The sequence below is a fragment of the Nannospalax galili genome, unplaced genomic scaffold (genome assembly GCF_000622305.1).
Source record: "Nannospalax galili isolate Female #2095 unplaced genomic scaffold, S.galili_v1.0 scaffold339, whole genome shotgun sequence".
In the NCBI taxonomy this organism is placed as follows: domain Eukaryota; kingdom Metazoa; phylum Chordata; class Mammalia; order Rodentia; family Spalacidae; genus Nannospalax; species Nannospalax galili.
Window position 1 is genome coordinate 1,616,732 of NW_008344185.1, and position 17,716 is coordinate 1,634,447.

The following is a 17,716-nucleotide window of genomic DNA, read 5'->3' on the forward strand; positions in this document are numbered from 1 at the left end:
TGGACCCAGCGGCCTACTTCCTCCAATTAGGCCCTACCTCCTAATAATGCATTTAATATAAACTCACAAATGGATTAACCCATTGATGAAGTTAGCACCCTCATGATAATCCTCTTAACACCACCACCAACTGGGACTAAGCCTTCAACACAAGCCTCTGGGTGTGGGTGGGTGGGGCCACATCACAACCAAACCAGAACAACTGTACACCAATAAATTTAAAAATTAGACAAAATGAGCATATAGATATATATGTCCTACCAAAACTGAACCAAAGGGTATAGAAAACCTGAAACTACATTAAAAACAAATAATGAGACAGTAGCAACAAATATCTTCCAAAACAGATAAGAACCAAATGGATTGACTGCTAAATTTCACCATACTTTTAAAGGAAAACTGATGCCAATGTTTCTCAAACTATTCCACAAAATTGAAAGGGAAATAACACTTGCCAACTCATTCTATACAAAGACAGTATTATTCTGATAACAAAAATCTGATAAAGACACAAAGAAAACTCGAGATCAATATCCTTGATAGATATACAGCTTCATTAAAATAAAATTCAATAAGAAAATTTATCGCAAATAAAATTCAACAACACATCAAAGAGACCCTATACCATGATCAAGCTGGTTTCATTCTTGTGATGATTCAACATATGCAAATCAATAAATACAGTACATAAACAGAATCAAGGATAATAATTACATAGTCATCTCAATAAAGGGAAATCCTTTCCAAAATTCACTGTCCCTTCAAAAAGTTGCCAAAAAAGTACATAAGGATCATGCCTAAACATAATAAAGACTACATACGACAAACCTGTAGTCAGCATCATACTCAATAAGGAAAAATTCTAAGTATTTTTTTCTAAAATCAGGAACAAGATAAATTTGTTCACTTTCAACACTTATGCAATGCAGTACTTTAAATTCTAACCAGAGAAAGCCTAGGAATCCTGAGACCAGCCTCCTTCCCTGACAAATATCCCAGTCACCACTCATCAAAGCTCCTCATTCTGCACCAGTCAGAGACTATTACCAAGTACCATAACTGGTCACACATGTACATTGTCTATGAATTAATTGCCCAGACCTAAGTGACACATCTACAATGCAACCTCTATACCTAAGGTTCATGGAACATAGAACAGGGGTAGAGAAGAGGACATTAATGATCTCTCAGTTCTCATTAATAAAGCTCCTTCATGCAGTGGAGGGCCAGGAACACCAAAGGTCACAAATGGCCAAAATGTAGAGATCAAGAGTCTGCTGACTGCTGGTCCTTGGACAGGATCCCTTTATTAAACTTCACACACCCAGGGCTCAGGGACCATCACAGAAGAGGGGGCGGAAAGACTGTTAAGAGCCAGGGAGGAGGTGCATGACCATATGGAACCTGCTCATATGATTCTATGGCAATGGTGTCAGCACACACAAGTCCCATGCAAACACAGGCAGACAAAAACACAGCACAGAACTGGAAAAAAGCAGACCCCAATCTTCTCTGAAGAAATATTGGCAAATGATTGCTGCTAGGTGAAGAAGAGCTGATCATCCTAAAACAAGGGACTCTAGAGAGGCTAACTAGACCTCAGTGAATGGACTTGCACTGGGGAACATCTGCGGATACTGACTTGACACAGTGGGCCTTAACAAGGGTGACAGGGTATCTAGTGGAGGGGCTATCGGAGAGTGCTAATGGGGATGGGGGTACAAAGATGATTAAGAATGTTTGAGGTGTTCTGTATGAAATACACAAAAATTCAGTAAATTAAAAAAAAATTTAACTAGAGAAATTAGAAGAAATAAAAGGGTTAAAAACAGAAAAGAGAAATGCTGAATTACCTGTTTGAAGACTACTTGATTCTATACTTAGAAAACCTTGAAGACTCTACCAAAAGTCTCACAGACATGATAAGCAAATATAGAAAAGTATTAAACATCAACATACAAAAGCAATAGCTTTTTTAATACACCAATAGTGAACTTACTGGGAAGGAAATCAGGAAAACAATCTCATTCACAAGAAGAAAAAAGGAGGAATTCCTAAGAATAATCTTCACCAAAGATATCAAAGGCCTATACAATGCAAATTACAAAACACTAAAGGAAGGAACTGAATATGACACTGAAAAATAGAACGATTTCCTATCTTCATGGCTTTTGAGAATACTGTTTACATGGCCATAGTACCAAAACAACCTAAATGTTCAACACAGTCTTCATCAAAATATCAATGACACTACAGAACTAGAAAAAAATTTCTAAAATTCATATAAAAATACAAAAGACAATAGCCAAAGCAATAAAATTTTAAATAAACTGCTGGAAGAAGCATAATACCTGATTTCAAAAGCAAACAACAAAGTCATAAAAACAAAAACTTCATGGTAGTGGCACAAAACAGATAAGTGGCACAAAGGACTCCCAAATAAATGCATACATCTACAATAAACTGATATCAACAAAGGCATCAAAAATGTATTGAAGAAAAACAAGTTTTCTCAACAAATTTTGTTGGGGGAAAAGGACAGCCACATGTAGGAGACTGAAACTAGATTCATTTCTTATCCTGAACAGAAATCAACTCAAAATGGATCAAGACCTTAATGTAACACTTGAAACTTTGAAACTACTAAAAGAAAGTATAGGGGAAAGAATTCTTCAAGATACTGGTACAAGCAACAAATTCCTGAATAGGACTCCAATATCCCAGGGAACATAACTGAGAATTGGTGAATGAAATTGCACTAAAGTAAAAAGTTACTATGCAGCAAAATAATCAACAGGATGAAGACATATCCTAGAGAGAAAATTCTGCCAGCTATTTATCTTGTGAACACTTAACATAAAGAATATATTTAAAAACTCAAAATCTTTATACATAAACAAGTAGTCCAATCAGAATATGGGCAAATGGGGCGCTGGAGAGATGGCTCTGAGGTTAAAAGCACTGGCTACTGATTTGGTTTCCAGCACCCATATGGCAGCTAACAACCAACTACAACTCTTGTTCCAGGAGAATTCAATACCCTCTTCTGACTTCCATGGGCATTGCAATAGCACAGATGCAGTTATATACATACAGGCAATAAAATAAAAATAATGAATTTTTTAATATGAGCAAATGATCTTAATAGACACTTCTGAAAAGAAAGGCAACCAAGAAAATATGGAAAAATGACCCATATCTTTAGCCATTAGGGTAACAGAAGTCAAAACTACACAGAGATCCCATCTCAAGTCAAAATGGTTATCAAAACATTAACAAAACAATAACAATATGCTGGCAAGAATGTGGAAAAAAATAACATGCTGGCAACATAAACAAAACAATAACAACATGCTGGCAAGAATGTGGAAAAAAATATGTAAAACTATCTACTACTGATGAGATATAGCACAGTTTCTATGGAAAACAGTATAGACGTTCTCAAAAACTAAAAACAGAACTACAATGTGATCTAGCTAAATCATTCCTACGTATTACTGGAAAGAAATGAAGTCAGCACACAAAAGATAACCTGCAAATGCATGTTTACTGTGGCATTATCCACAATACTCAACATATGGAATCAGCATAACTGCCCACCAACATATGGATTTTTTAAATACAGCATATACATAATATAGCATTCAGTCATTAAACAATAAAATTATGTCATCTGCAAGAAAATGGAATTGTTGAACAAAATAAGTCAAACATGAAAGACAAGCATCTATCTCATGTATCCTCTCATATGTAAAACTAAAATTAAAAAGAAAAAGGATGCTCTGGGAGGCAAAAACAAGAGGATAGCTGGGGTTTATTGGCTGCCAGCCTAGCTCCAAGTTCAATGAGATCCTCTGTCTCAAAAAAACAAGGTAGAGAGTGAAGAGATGAAGCTAGCCAGCATTGACCTGACGTTCATACACATACCCACACATGCACCTGCACAAATATATATGCATACACCACAAACAGAAACAAAAAATTAGAAAAAAATTAGGCAGAATGGACAACTGTTAACATTTCAAAGTGGACACTGAAATAACTGAGGAGGAATCAGGAAACAAATGAAAATAATTCAAAATTAGAGAATCTTCTGTTTATTCCGTATCTCCAAGATTAATAATCAAACATGATCCATAAAAAGTACTTCAACAATTATAAAACAAATGACAGCACTATATGCAAGTTATTCTGACTGGCCAACATACAAATATGTTCTTATTTAAAAGAAAATGCAGGAAAACAGCAGCAGGTATATTACCTAATTAGGATAAGTTAATATCCACTTAATATTACACTAACAGTATGAATGTAGATACTCTATTTCAAATTTAAAAGAAAATTCAATCAGTAAGAAATTATTCTTTTACCCCATCTCTCCTCCTAGGGTGGGTACTGGCCCATTTCTTCACTTGGCACCCCAGAACTCTGGACTACCCTCTTGGCCGAGACTCCCCACTGCTTCCTCCCCACTGATCCTTTGCACCCAGACCAACCCAATTCCTTAGTCTAGTCTCCTAGAGCTCTCAAAGCCTGTTCCTTCCCCTACCTTGTCTTTGCATACCTGAGACCAGCATTCATCCCTGGCCAGCCCAACCCTCAACTTCCTGAGGCCAGCATCTTTAATGGTAAGTTCAACCACACCCACTGCTGCACCTTGACTCCCACAACCTCATTCACTCCCCCACCCCAACTCTCATCCAAGCATAGGCACTGGCCCATTTCTTTTCTTGGCACCCCAAACCTCTGGACCACCCTCTTGGCCCAGGCTCCCCACTGCTTCCTAATCCTCTGCACCCAGACCAACCCAATTCCTGTCTAGTCCCCTGGAGCCCTCAAAGCCTGTTCCCTCCCACACCTCGCCTTTGCATACCTGGACCAGCCTTCATCCCTGGCCAGCCCAACCCCCAACTTCCTGAGGCCAGCATCTTTCCTGGATAGGTTCGACCATGCCCACTGTGACTTAACTCTGACAACCTCATTCACCCTCCCAGCTCCCATACCCTGTCTCTCCTCCTAACGTGGGCACTGGCCAGTTCTTCTCTTGGCACCCCATATCTCTGGACTACCCTCTTGGCCCAGACTTCCCACTGTTTCCTGATCCTTTGCACCCAGACCAATCCAATTACTCAGTCTAGTCCCCTGGAGCCCTCAAAGCCTGTTCCATCCACCACTGCACCTTTGCATACCTACCTGAGACCACTCTACATCCATGGCTGTCATACCCCAACTTGGATTCTTGAGACCAGCTTCTTCCCTGACTGCCGAAGAGTCCTGAATCCTACCTCTATCTAGCAATCCACCCAACTTATACAGTGTCTGATGATTAGAGGGATCCAGACCTTAGGAAAAAGCCTGAGAGCATCTGATCCTCATCTGACTTGGGCCTCTGTGGGACTCCTGAGCAGCAGGATGAAAGACATTTGGCCCCTCCAGTATAAAATCAAAAAAGGATCTGAAGCCTAGGCCAACCAAATTTTCATGCCCAACAAGTAAACCACAAAGGCACATAAAGTTTGCAAACAGAAGCAGACCTAAACTCAACAAAGGATGGCTTAAGCCTCACATAAGAATCAAAAACTACAAAAGAAATCCACATGTCAAAGTCACAGTGGGAAAAAAATCATGAAAAACCCAAATATTATATCCTCACCAAGTACCAACAGTCCTGTAGAGGAGAACAATGAGAACCCCATAGAGATAACAGAAGACATGGAATTCAAAAGAATTATAAACATGATAAAAGAAATCAATGAATTTAAAGAACACACAAATCAAAGAACTGGAAGAAGATAGGGATAAACTTCTGAATGAATTCAGAAAAGAGTTAGAATATTGAAGAATACTCAGGCTGAAATGAAGAAAAGTGAAACACTCAATAAGCCAATTAGAATTGACTGGAGAAAGCCTTATCAATAGGATAAATGAAATAAAAAACAAAATACCAAGACTGGAAGATAAAGTGGACAAATTAGACCACTAAAGCAAGATTATGAAAAATTTAAGAAAACACAAGACTGGAATATGCAGGAACTGTGTGATACCATAAAAAGACCAAACTTATACATCATAGGCATAGAGGAAGGAGAAGAATCTCAGGATAATGGTATGGACCAGATCTTCAACAGGATTGTAGAAGAAAAATTTCCAAGTTAAAGAAAAACATGCCCATATAAATACAAGGAGCACACAGAACTACAAATAGACAGGACCAGAAAAGAAACTCTCCATGGCACATCATAGTAAAAACACTAAACATACAGAACTAAGAGAGAATACTGAAAGCTGCAAAAGAAAAACAAGACACATATAAAGGAAAACTCATCAGAATTACAGCTGACTTTTCAGTGCAAACAATCAAAGATAGAAGAGCCTGGACCAAAGTACTCCCAGTTCTAAATGACCCCAGATGCCAACCCAGATTACTTTACCCAGCCAAAATGTCTATTATAGTCGAAGGGGAAAGGAAAATCTTCCATGATGTAAACAGGCTGAAAGAATTCATGTCCACAAAACCAGCCCTTCAGAGAGTTCTTGAAGCAATTCAAAGAGCTGAATAAAGGAACAACTATACTCAAGAGGTAACAGAAAGAAGCTTAATGAAGATTTTAACTGTGGAAATGCAGTTACACCAAAAATGAGAATGGAGATCAAAACGACAGGAATCAATACACACCTTTGATTAATAACTTTAAAAATCAGTGGACTGAACTCCCCAGTCAAAAGACAAACACTAGTTGAATAGATGAAGAAACAAACCCATCTTTTTGTTGTCTGCAAGAAGCCCACCTCACTTTCAAGGACAGGCACTAGCTTAAGGTGAAAGGATGGAAAAAATATTCCAAGAAAATAGTACTAAGAAAAAAGCAGGAGTTGTAATTCTAATACCTGACAAAATAGACTTCAAACTAAAACTAATCAGAAGAGATAAAGAGGGCCACTTCATTCTGATCAAAAGAAAAATTGACCAAGAAGATATTACAATCATGAACATATATTCAACAAACTCTGTTACACTCAACCTCATAAAAACAGTACTACAGAACTTTAAAAACCAGATTAATCCCAACTCATTAATAGTATGGGACTTCAATACCCCATTGTCTCCATTAGAAAGGTCAACAGGACAAAGAATAAACAGAGAGAGACACCTGAATTAAGCAATACCATAAATCAAATGGACCTAAGAGACATCTACCAAATATTCCACACAAGCACCAAAGAATATACTTTCTATTCAGCACCCCATGGAACTTTCTCCAAAATCAACCACATACTGGGGCACAAAACAAGCCTCAACAAATACAAAAAAAAAACCCTGAAATAATTCCATGCATTCTATCAGACCAAGATGCAATGAAGCTTAAAATCAACACTGGAAGAAACCCTAGTAACTACATGAACACATGGAGATTAAACAACATACTCCTGAATGATGAATGGGTCAAAGGAGAAATTAAGAAAGAAATAAAAGTATTCCTGGAATTAAATGAAAAGAACAATACAACACAACAAAACCTCTGGGACATGTTGAAAGCAGTCCCTAGAGGGAAGTGTATACCTCTAAGTGCATACTTTAAAAAATCAGAAAGAACACAAATAAATGACTTAACATTGCAACTCAAGAAACTTGAAAAGCAACTACAAATAAAACCCAAACCAAGCAGACAAGAAGAAATAACAAAAATCAGAGCAGAAATTAATGAAATAGAAACAAAACAATACAATGAATCAAAGAATCCAACAGCTGCTTCTTTGACAAGATAAACAAGATTGACAGACCTTTAGCACAGTTAAGCAAAAGAAGTAAAGAGCATCTCCAAATCAACAAAATCAGAGATGAAAGGGGGAAACATCACAACAGAACATTATAAGGGACTACTTTAAAAAGCTATATGCTACTAAATTTGAAAACCTAAAAGAAAGGTACTGGTATCTAAAAGCATGGGATTCACCAAAACTAATCCAAGAAGAGATCAACAGCTTAACACATAAGGAAATTGCAACAGTAATACAAAACCTCCCAACTAAAAAAAGCCCAGGACCAGATGGATTTACAGCAGAATTCTACCACACATTTAAAGAAGATCTATATCCAATACTAGTTAATTTATTCAAAAAGATAGAAATGGAGGGAGAACTTCCAAATTCCTTCTATGAAGCCAGCATCACTCTAATACCCAAACCGGGTAAAGACACAACCAAAAAAGAAAACTATAAAGCCATATCCTTAATGAATTAATGAACATAAAATTCTCAACAAAATACTTGCAAACTGCGTACAAACATCAAAAAGAACATCCACCATGATCAAGTCGGCTTTATTCCAGAGATGCAGGGATGGTTCAATACACGTAAGTCGATAAACGTCATAAATCATATAAATGGTCTCAAAGAAAAGAATCACATGGTCATCTCAAGAGATGCAGAGAAGGCCTTTGACAAAATCCAACATGCATTTATGTTCAAAGTCCTAGACGGAATAACATCAAAAAGAACATCCACCATGATCAAGTCGGCTTTATTCCAGAGATGCAGGGATGGTTCAATACACGTAAGTCGATAAACGTCATAAATCATATAAATGGTCTCAAAGAAAAGAATCACATGGTCATCTCAAGAGATGCAGAGAAGGCCTTTGACAAAATCCAACATGCATTTATGTTCAAAGTCCTAGACGGAATTGGACTGGAGGGAACATACCTCAACATAATTAAAGCCATATACAACAAACCCACTAAATGGAGAAAAACTGGAACTATTCCCACTAAAATCAGGAATCAAACAAGGCTGCCCACTATTGCCACATCTTTTTAACAGTGCTTGAAACTCTTGCAAGAGCCATAACACAAGAGAAGGAAATTAAAGGAGCAATAATTGGAAAAGAGATCAAATTATCCCATTTGGGAGACAATATGATAGATATATCTAACAGATATCAAAAATTCCACCTGAAAACGCCTAGAAATGATTAACATTTTCAGTAGTGTGACAGGTTATAAAATTAATCTACAAAAGTCTGTAGCCTTTCTATATACCAATAACCAGCTATCAGAGAAAGAGTACATGGAAAACATTTCACAATAGCCTTAAAAAAAAATCTCAGAATAAACCTGAAAAAAAGACATTAAAGACCTCTAAAATGAAAATTTTAAATCTTTAAAGAGACTGAGGAAGACCCCAGAAGATGGAAGACCTCCCACGCTCACAGATTGGAAGAAGTATTGTGAAAATGATCATCCTACAAAAAGCCATTTATAGATTTAATGCAATGCCAATCAAAATCCCCATGACATTCCTCACAGAATTAAAAAAACCATCCCAAGATTCATATGGAAGCACAAAAGACCTTGGATAGCCAAAGCAACCCTGAGCACTAAGAGCAATATTGCAGGGATAATATACCGGATTTTAAATATTTTATTTATTTTTATTTTATGTGTATGAGTGTATTGCCTGCATGTACATGAGTGCACCCATGTCATCCAATGCTGCAGAGGTCAGAAGAGGGCTTCGGACTCCCCTGGAACTGGAGTTAAGAACAGTTCATAGCTGCCATGTGGGTGCTGGGAATTGAACCTGGGTCCTCTGCAAGAGCAGTCAGGGACCTTAACTGCTGAGCAATCTCTCAAGCCTCTCTATACCAGATTTTAAACTATATTACAGAGCTATATTCATAAAAACAACATGGTACTGGCACAAAAACAGACCTACAGATCAATGGAACAAAATTGAAGACCCAAATATGAATACATCCAATTTCAGCCACCTGATATTTGACAAAGGGGCCAAGAACATTCACTGGAGGAAAGACAGCACGTTCAGCAAATGCTGCTGCCAAAACTAGATCTCCACCTGTAGAAGAAGAAACTAAACCCCTATCTTTTGCCTTGCACAAAAGTCAACTCCAAATGGATCAAAGACCTCAATGTGAAGCCTGAAACTCTAAAACTGTTAGAAGAAAACATTGGCAATAACCTACAAGATATACGTGTAGGAAAGGATTTTCTAAACCAGGCATAAATTGCTCAGGAAATAAGGTCAAGAAACAACAAATGGGACCTCATTAAACTAAAAAGCTTCAGTACATCAAAAGAAGCAACCAAGGAAGTGAAGAGGAAACCCACAGAGTGGGAGAAAATCTTCACCCGGGACACATCTGACAGAGGTTTAACATCCAGATATAGCCTGGGAATTCCTCATTCCTCTGAAAACAGCGGCAACACAGGGCACCCTAGGAAAAGGGGTGGTGCTGTGGCCATATTGGAACTCTGAAAGGCAGGGTGTCCTGCTGGTCCTGGCATTAGAAAGCTGATGAAGACAATGGGTAGGGCTTGAATGGCTTGTGTGTTATGAGAGCCATTTGTTTGCAAGTCACCCCCTCCCAAATTCATATAAGCTATGCAAAATTCAAATAGGATGTCTTATGTCAGTCTGTCAGCTCTGGGGCCTCAGGAGGGCATGGTTGTGAGTCTCCCAAGAAGGGAAGTAAAAGGAAAAAAATGTACTGGAACACCAGAATATATAAAGAACTCAAAATACAAAGAATCAAGAAAGGAAGTAACCCAATTAAAAGAGGACTAATGAGCTGAACAGAGAGTTCTCAAAAGAAGAAATAAAGATGGCTAAGAAGCATCCTAAAAGGTGTTCAACATCATTTGTAATTAGGGAAATGCAAATTAAAATCACTTTAAGATGAAAATCTTACCCCAGTCAGAGTGGCTAAGAGAACCAATGATACCAAACCAAGAGAACAAATACCAAATGTTGGAGAGGATGTGGGGAAAGGAGAATGCTCATCCACTGCTGGTGGAATTGCAAACTTGTTCAACCCCTATGGAAAGCAGTGTGGAGAACTCTTTAAAAACTACAAATGAACCTACCATTTGACCTAGTTATACCACTCCTTGGCATATACTCAAGAACTCATCCTATTGCAGACACTTGCACATCCATGTTTATTGCTGCTCTTTTCACAATAGCTAAGAGATGGACGCAACCTAAGTGTCCCTCAACTGACAAGTGGATAATGAAAATGTGGTACATTTATAGTTTTACTCAGTAGTAAAGAAATATGAAATCATCAAATTTGTAGGTAAATGGATGAACTAGAAATTTGAACCATTGTCCAGTCTGCATAAAGGAGGGTCAACACAAGAGACATTTCCTCCATGGTTCCAAGTGAAGGTAGCCATGGTCAAGCAGGACCTTTGACTTATCTTCACACAGATGGAACTGGTAAAAGAAAGGAGCCAGGGGCTCCTCCCAAACCCATGTGACCCCTGAGGAACAGATCCTCAAACGACCTTAAGAGTAAAAATAAATTGGTTTATTTGGGCCAACTGTATAGTCTTAAACACCCAAAAGGAAAGTATAACCAAAGATTAAAGGGATCAATATAATTCTTTAAGAGTCCATATGTATAGCTAAAGGCTACATAATAAGAAACAATGACAGACAGGAGATACCTCCCTTTGAGTTGTTGGCAAGCGTCACCCAAGACACTCCCAGACAGTACTCCAGCATAGAATTAGGAAAATGAACAGCAGACCCCAATCTTTTCTTTTTTTTTTTTTGGTCTTTTTGAGACAGGTTCTCCCTGTAGCCCCAGCTGGCCTGGAACTCACTATGCAGACCAGGCTGGCCTCAAACTCACAGCGATCCACCTACCTCTGCCTCCCGAGTGCTGGGATTAAAGGCGTGTGCCACCATGCCCTGCGCCTCCCAATCTTTTCTAAAGGAATGTTGGCAACTGATTGCTGCTAGATGAGGAAGAGCTGATCTTCCTAAAAGACTCTAGATAGGCTGACTAGACTCAGTGGATGGACTTGTACTGGGGAACGGCTGAGGGCACTGACAATACAGTGGACAGTAATAGGGATTAAAGAGTGTATTGGTGGCGGGGGCTGGATAGATGGCTCAGTGGTTAAGAGAACTCACTGCTCTCGCAGAAGACCCAGGTTCAATTCCCAGCACCCACATGGCGGCTGCAAACTGTCCTTAACTCCAGTTCCAGGGGAATCCAAAGCCCTCTTCTGACCTCCGCAGCATTGGACAATATGGGTGCACTCATGTACATGCAGGCAATACACTCATACACATAAAATAAAAATATATTAAAAAAGAATATATGGGTTCCAGTGGGGGTGGGGGGAGGCTATGGGAGGGCGGCATTTGGGATGCGGGTATAAAGACGTATAAGATTGTTTGGGATGTTCTGTATGAAATACATTAAAAAAATCAATAAAACAATTTAAAAAATAAAAAATGATTTTAAGTACCACTAAAAAACTTATTTAAAGTTCTATTATTTAAATTTTTTCCCTCATAAAGAACTTCTAAATTTTATACAAAGTTTTTTTTTTTTAATCAATGGCTAATGTCAAACCTAACCAAGGATTTGTGGAAACACTAGCAAAGATCCCACATAATATTTTAGGAGACTTAAGATCAGCATTACAGCAAAGAAATAGGCCTATAGTCCAGGATCTGCAGGTCCCATCATGTATTGCACTACCTAGAACTGGGAGCCTAAGAGAATTGTGAAAAATGCTGTTTTCTGTGGACAAAACAACCCATGGACCAGTCTGGAATCAACAGTTATGAGGAGAGGACATCAAATGACAGGTCATAGTAACTCCTTGAATCAGAGATCTTTATATGCTAAAGCAGAAAAGACCATCTAGTATTACTTGCCCCCAATGACTAAGCCACTTGGAAAAATCTGTGCTTCCTTCCTCTTAGGTGGGAAGGAAGATAGTTCTTGGCTCTCAAAGAGTACAGTTTCACTAGATAAAACAGCAGGATAGCTATTGAATTATAAGATATCAGTGTTACCTAGATACTAAAGGCTCCCTGTGCCAATCAAGGGATCAGCTGGCAGGAAGTTAGCATCCTATGAAGGATGCATCATCCTAAATCTCTGAATTCACAAGAGTGAAGGTTGAACAGGATGATCTCAAATATCTGACAACCGGTATGTGAATTTTTTGCCAAAGGCCAAATTCTCCTAAATCCTATACATTTAGGTTTAAACACTGGCACAGTAAAGATAAGTTCATTTATTAAGCACCTAGTAATTTCTAGCTTGATGTTTCTCTCTCTCTCTCACTTTTTATAAATATATTTATTATTTTTATGTGTATGAGTGTACTGCCTGCATGTGAGTACACCCGTGTTGTGCAATGCCTTGAATCTCAAAAAAAGGCATCAGATTCGCCTGGAACTAGAGTTAAGGACGATTTGCAACCACCCTGTGGGTGCTGGGAATCAAACCCTGGTACTCCACAAGAGCTCTCACTGCTCTTAACCACTGAGCAATCTTTCCAGCCCCATGTGTGTATTTTTCAATAGACTGTGACACTAATGCAAAGCCAGGAACAAAGGCAAAAAGAACAGTGAAAAAAAGTGGAAAACTTCAAAGAATATACCTACTCTTATACAACTATAAAAGTATCTTTAAAAAAAATATTTATTTTTATTATGTGAGTGCACCCATGTCATGCAATGCCGCAGAGGTCAGAAGAGGACTTCAGATTCCCCTGGAACTGGAGTTAAGGACAGTTTGTAGCCGCCATGTGGGTGCTGGGGATCAAACCCAGGTCCTCTACAAGAGCAGTCAGTGCGCTTAACCACTGAGCCCTGTCTCCAAAGTAAGTATCTTTTTAAAAGACAATTCAAACATATAAACCAGAATATTCACACTGCTTTCATTTGATCTATAACTGTTATTGTATGTTTTTGTACATGCAGGTATGTGCTCACATATGGGTATGCAGCATGTTTGTGCGTATGCCTGTTGTGCGTCTGTGCATGTGAAGATGTTCTTCAGGAGCCACCCATCCTTGTTTTCTGAGACCAGGTCTCTTATTGAAATCTGAGACCTGCCTGTTTGGCTAGGCTGTCTGGCTGGTTTAAGTCCCAGGTTTTGCCTGTCTCTGGCTCTCAGCACTGGGATAACAAGTCTGCCACCACGCCCAGCTTTTTACATAGGTGTTGGGGGCTGAACTTCATGCTTGTGTGATAGGCACTTTACCAACCCAGTCCCATCTCCCCATCCCCTACCTAAGTTATTTTTAAGAAAGAAAATATTGACCTCTGGATTTCCTCTGGAAAAGTTGCACTGAATAAAAGGGTTTGACGATGTTCCTTTGATGGTATCCCAGGAAAAGAAATTAACTTCTTTATTTCCGGGCCAAAACCCATATCCAGCATGCGATCAGCTTCATCCAAAACCAAGTATTTAACTTGCTTGAGACCAATCTTTTTGCATATTTTGAAAGACAAGAACAAAAATTAGTTTATATTAAGTTAAAATATTCATAATTTCAACTCTTCAAGTATTTCTAGGGACAGACTAGAAATCAAAGCATAAAGTGGTAAAAACTGTTGTGCTCAAAGACTGATAATACTATTATTTCTGTTCCAATTTTTATTCATGTACAAAACATTTTATAAATTAAGTATAAAAGAATCCAAAATAAAAAAAAATCCAAAATATCTATAGCAATGCTCCATACTAGGACTTCCTACAATTACCTGAATGTTCTATTCTTATCATCTTTAGTGTCTAACCAATTAGCATTAGCTATATGTAGCTTGAAACATGTCTATTTAATTCTGAAACTAAAGTTTTTATCATCTTAAAATATAAGTAGGGGCTGGAGAGATTTCTGCTCAGTGATTAGGAGCACTGCTGTTCTTGCAGAGGACCTGGTTCAAGTTCCAGCACCCACATGGCAGGTAACAACCATCTGTAACTCCGGTTCCAGTGTATCTAATGCTCTCTTCTGACCTCCATGAGCATTGTACCACATGGGTGCACTTACATACATGCAGGGAGAACCCTCATATACATAAAATAAAAAATATTTTAAAAAATTAGACTAATGTTAGATAATAAAATTAACAACATGAAATATTTGAATATCTTATAATTTCTTTCTAACTGCTTTAAATTATCAATGTATTCTCCAACTGGGAAGTTTCTCTTATTTTTACATGAACAAGAACATTCCCTATAAATAAAATGCATTTACAAAAAGATGGACAAGTGACTTTTGGTACTACTGAAAGATGGCAAGCAAGAATATGACATGAGTTTCTCTAGCTACTTTTAATAAACACCCTTCAAGAAAATGCTTTTATCCAACATGTTCATTTGTTTTCATTTTTGCTTTTGCCTTTGAGACAGGGTCTCTTTGTAGCCCCAGCTGGCCTGGAACTTGCTATGAAGACCAGGTTGGTCTCTATCTCACAGACATTTGCCTGCCTCTGCCTTCCAAGTGCTAAGATTAAAGGCATACACCATGATGCCTGGCCAGAAAGAACATGTTTTAAATAACTCCTTTAGGGAACACTCACACAAAAAAAGCAAGTATATTTCATTAATATGAACTTAAACTATTAGGAGATATAATAATCTGTTCTGTGAATTCCCAAGTAAATGCATAGCCCTAAAAATCTCTTCTGAAGAGACTTGGAAAATTAACAATTCAACCAGGCATGGTGGCATGTGCCTTTAATTCCAGCCCTTGGGAGACAGAGGCAGGAAGAACTCTGTGAGCCAGCCTGGTCCACATAGTGGCATCCAGGAGGGCTAGGACTAGTAAGACTCTGCTCCCCCCCCCAAAAAAAACAACAAAAGAAAAAGAAAGAAAAATTAACAATTCATGTTAATACCATTCACAGGCTTTAACAGGAAAGAAAATTAATTACTCATGCCACAAAGTGTTTCTTCTTTGGTGAAAAACTACTTCGACTATATATACATATGTTGTATTTTTCTTCCAGTATAATAAAATATGAAGTCTAAGAAGCAGATCCAGAGTCTAACACTAATTCATTTACTAGAGCTAACCAAGAGATTTTTTTTAAATTTTTATTTATTATTTTACGTGTACAAGTATATTGTCTGCATGTACATGACTGCACCCATGTCATGCAATGCCAGAGATCAGAAGAGGGCTTCGGATTCCCCTGGAACTGGAGTTAAGGATGGTTTGTAGCCACCATGTGGGTGCTGGGAATCGAACTTGGTCCTCTGTAAGAACAGAACAGTCAGTGCTCTTAACTGCTGAGCCATCTCTCCAGCCCCCCTGCTCCCCTTCGAGGGACTTTTAAAATAAATTATTCATCTCACTGAGTTTCTTTTCCCGAGTATAAAATACAAAATATCATGACTTCTTGGGATTATCTTGAGGATTATAAAACTGCATTCAAAGAATCTGATAGAGCCTAAAATATGGAGTGCTCTAATAAATACATCTTTCGCTATTTCATTCCTTTCCTTTCCGTATGAAAAAAATATTATGCTAACAACTTTGTTATCTTAAGGCTTACCTTTTCTTTACCTATGATATCTATCAGTCTCCCAGGAGTAGCACATAATATATTACAGCCTTGCACTAACTGTCGAATTGAGTGCCCGAACTGGGTTCCCCCGTATATGACAACAGCTCTTACACAAGTCCTATATAGAAGAAAAATATTATTTTCTACTTATTTGAAAACTATACATTTCTTCCTAATAGTTTATGAAACAAAATCCATAAATAAAAAAACCAACATATTCAATTATCTAAAAAAAATGTTAAATTCTTTGGAAGGAGGAAGTTTATATAGGAAAAAAATTTTTGTGATCTGATTAAAGATCTGTTCAAAAACAATGAGAAATACCACTATCATCCTTCCTCCCCAAACACACCCACTCACACATAAAGCCAATAGAAATTAGAAAAACATAAATAACTGCTGATGACTTTTCCCCCCAAGCAGCCTGCATAGCACTTTCTGGTACTATGAGAGCTAGCTAAAAGGGAGGATATTTCCTGGGCAGTACTAAATTGATTTTTCCATGCTGTGACCAAAGAATACAGTATCTTTAGCAATTATTCTACATTTACTGTAATTTAGCCAGGCCTCTACTGGCACGACTTTTAGAAAATTTTCAGCCTCTTACCAAGCAATTTAATAAAAAATATCTAGCTACAAATATTCATCTTTGGATATACATAGTATCTAAATTTACCATGAACATTTTCATTTTTGAAAAAGAATCTTTTCTTTAAATTTTTTTTTCATTTAAAAGGGGCTGGAGAGATGATTCAGTGATTAAGAGCACTTTGCTGATTTAGTTCCCAGAATCTACATGGCAACTAAAAAAACCATTTGTAACTCTAGTTCCAGAGGATCAGACGCCTCTCGTGAGCACTGCATACCACAGGTGCAATTACATACATGCAGGCAAAACACACATACACATAAAATAGAAGTAGAAATTTAAATTAAAACTATCTTCTTTTACTTAATTTAAAAGGTGAACACAACACAGTACACTGAGGATTATCAAGAAATAGATCCTGATCTAAGCTATTCAGATTTAATTTTTTGCAAAAGTTTATATAAAAAGCTTAACATTAGAGATTTTTTCCAGTTAATTATTTATTTAATAACCACATACTTAGAAGAAGCATTTCATTACAACAGCATTGATATATTCAATAACAATTTTCTGAGCTGTAAATTTTTAGTTTTACAGTTATACAATATTGTACTCAGTATAAACCCTGTAAGACATAAAATTGAATGAGTTTTTAACCTTTAAAAAAGATCTCCATTTCATTTAAAAATATGCTGTTTCCTACATTTTTAATGCTACTAACACTTAGATGTTTGCACATGTCTTTAATCTCTATATATCTGATGATTACTAGAC

General features: G+C 37.6%; 1 protein-coding gene across 1 annotated transcript in view; it reads right to left on the reverse strand.

Moving 5' to 3' along the window:
• The window catches only part of Ddx4 (DEAD-box helicase 4), an 86,187-nt gene that overhangs the window by 10,924 nt on the left and 57,547 nt on the right, over positions 1–17,716 (reverse strand). Inside the window, 2 exon segments of the mRNA XM_008840383.1 lie at positions 14,096–14,262; positions 16,342–16,471. Coding sequence (XP_008838605.1) covers positions 14,096–14,262; positions 16,342–16,471 — 297 coding nt within the window.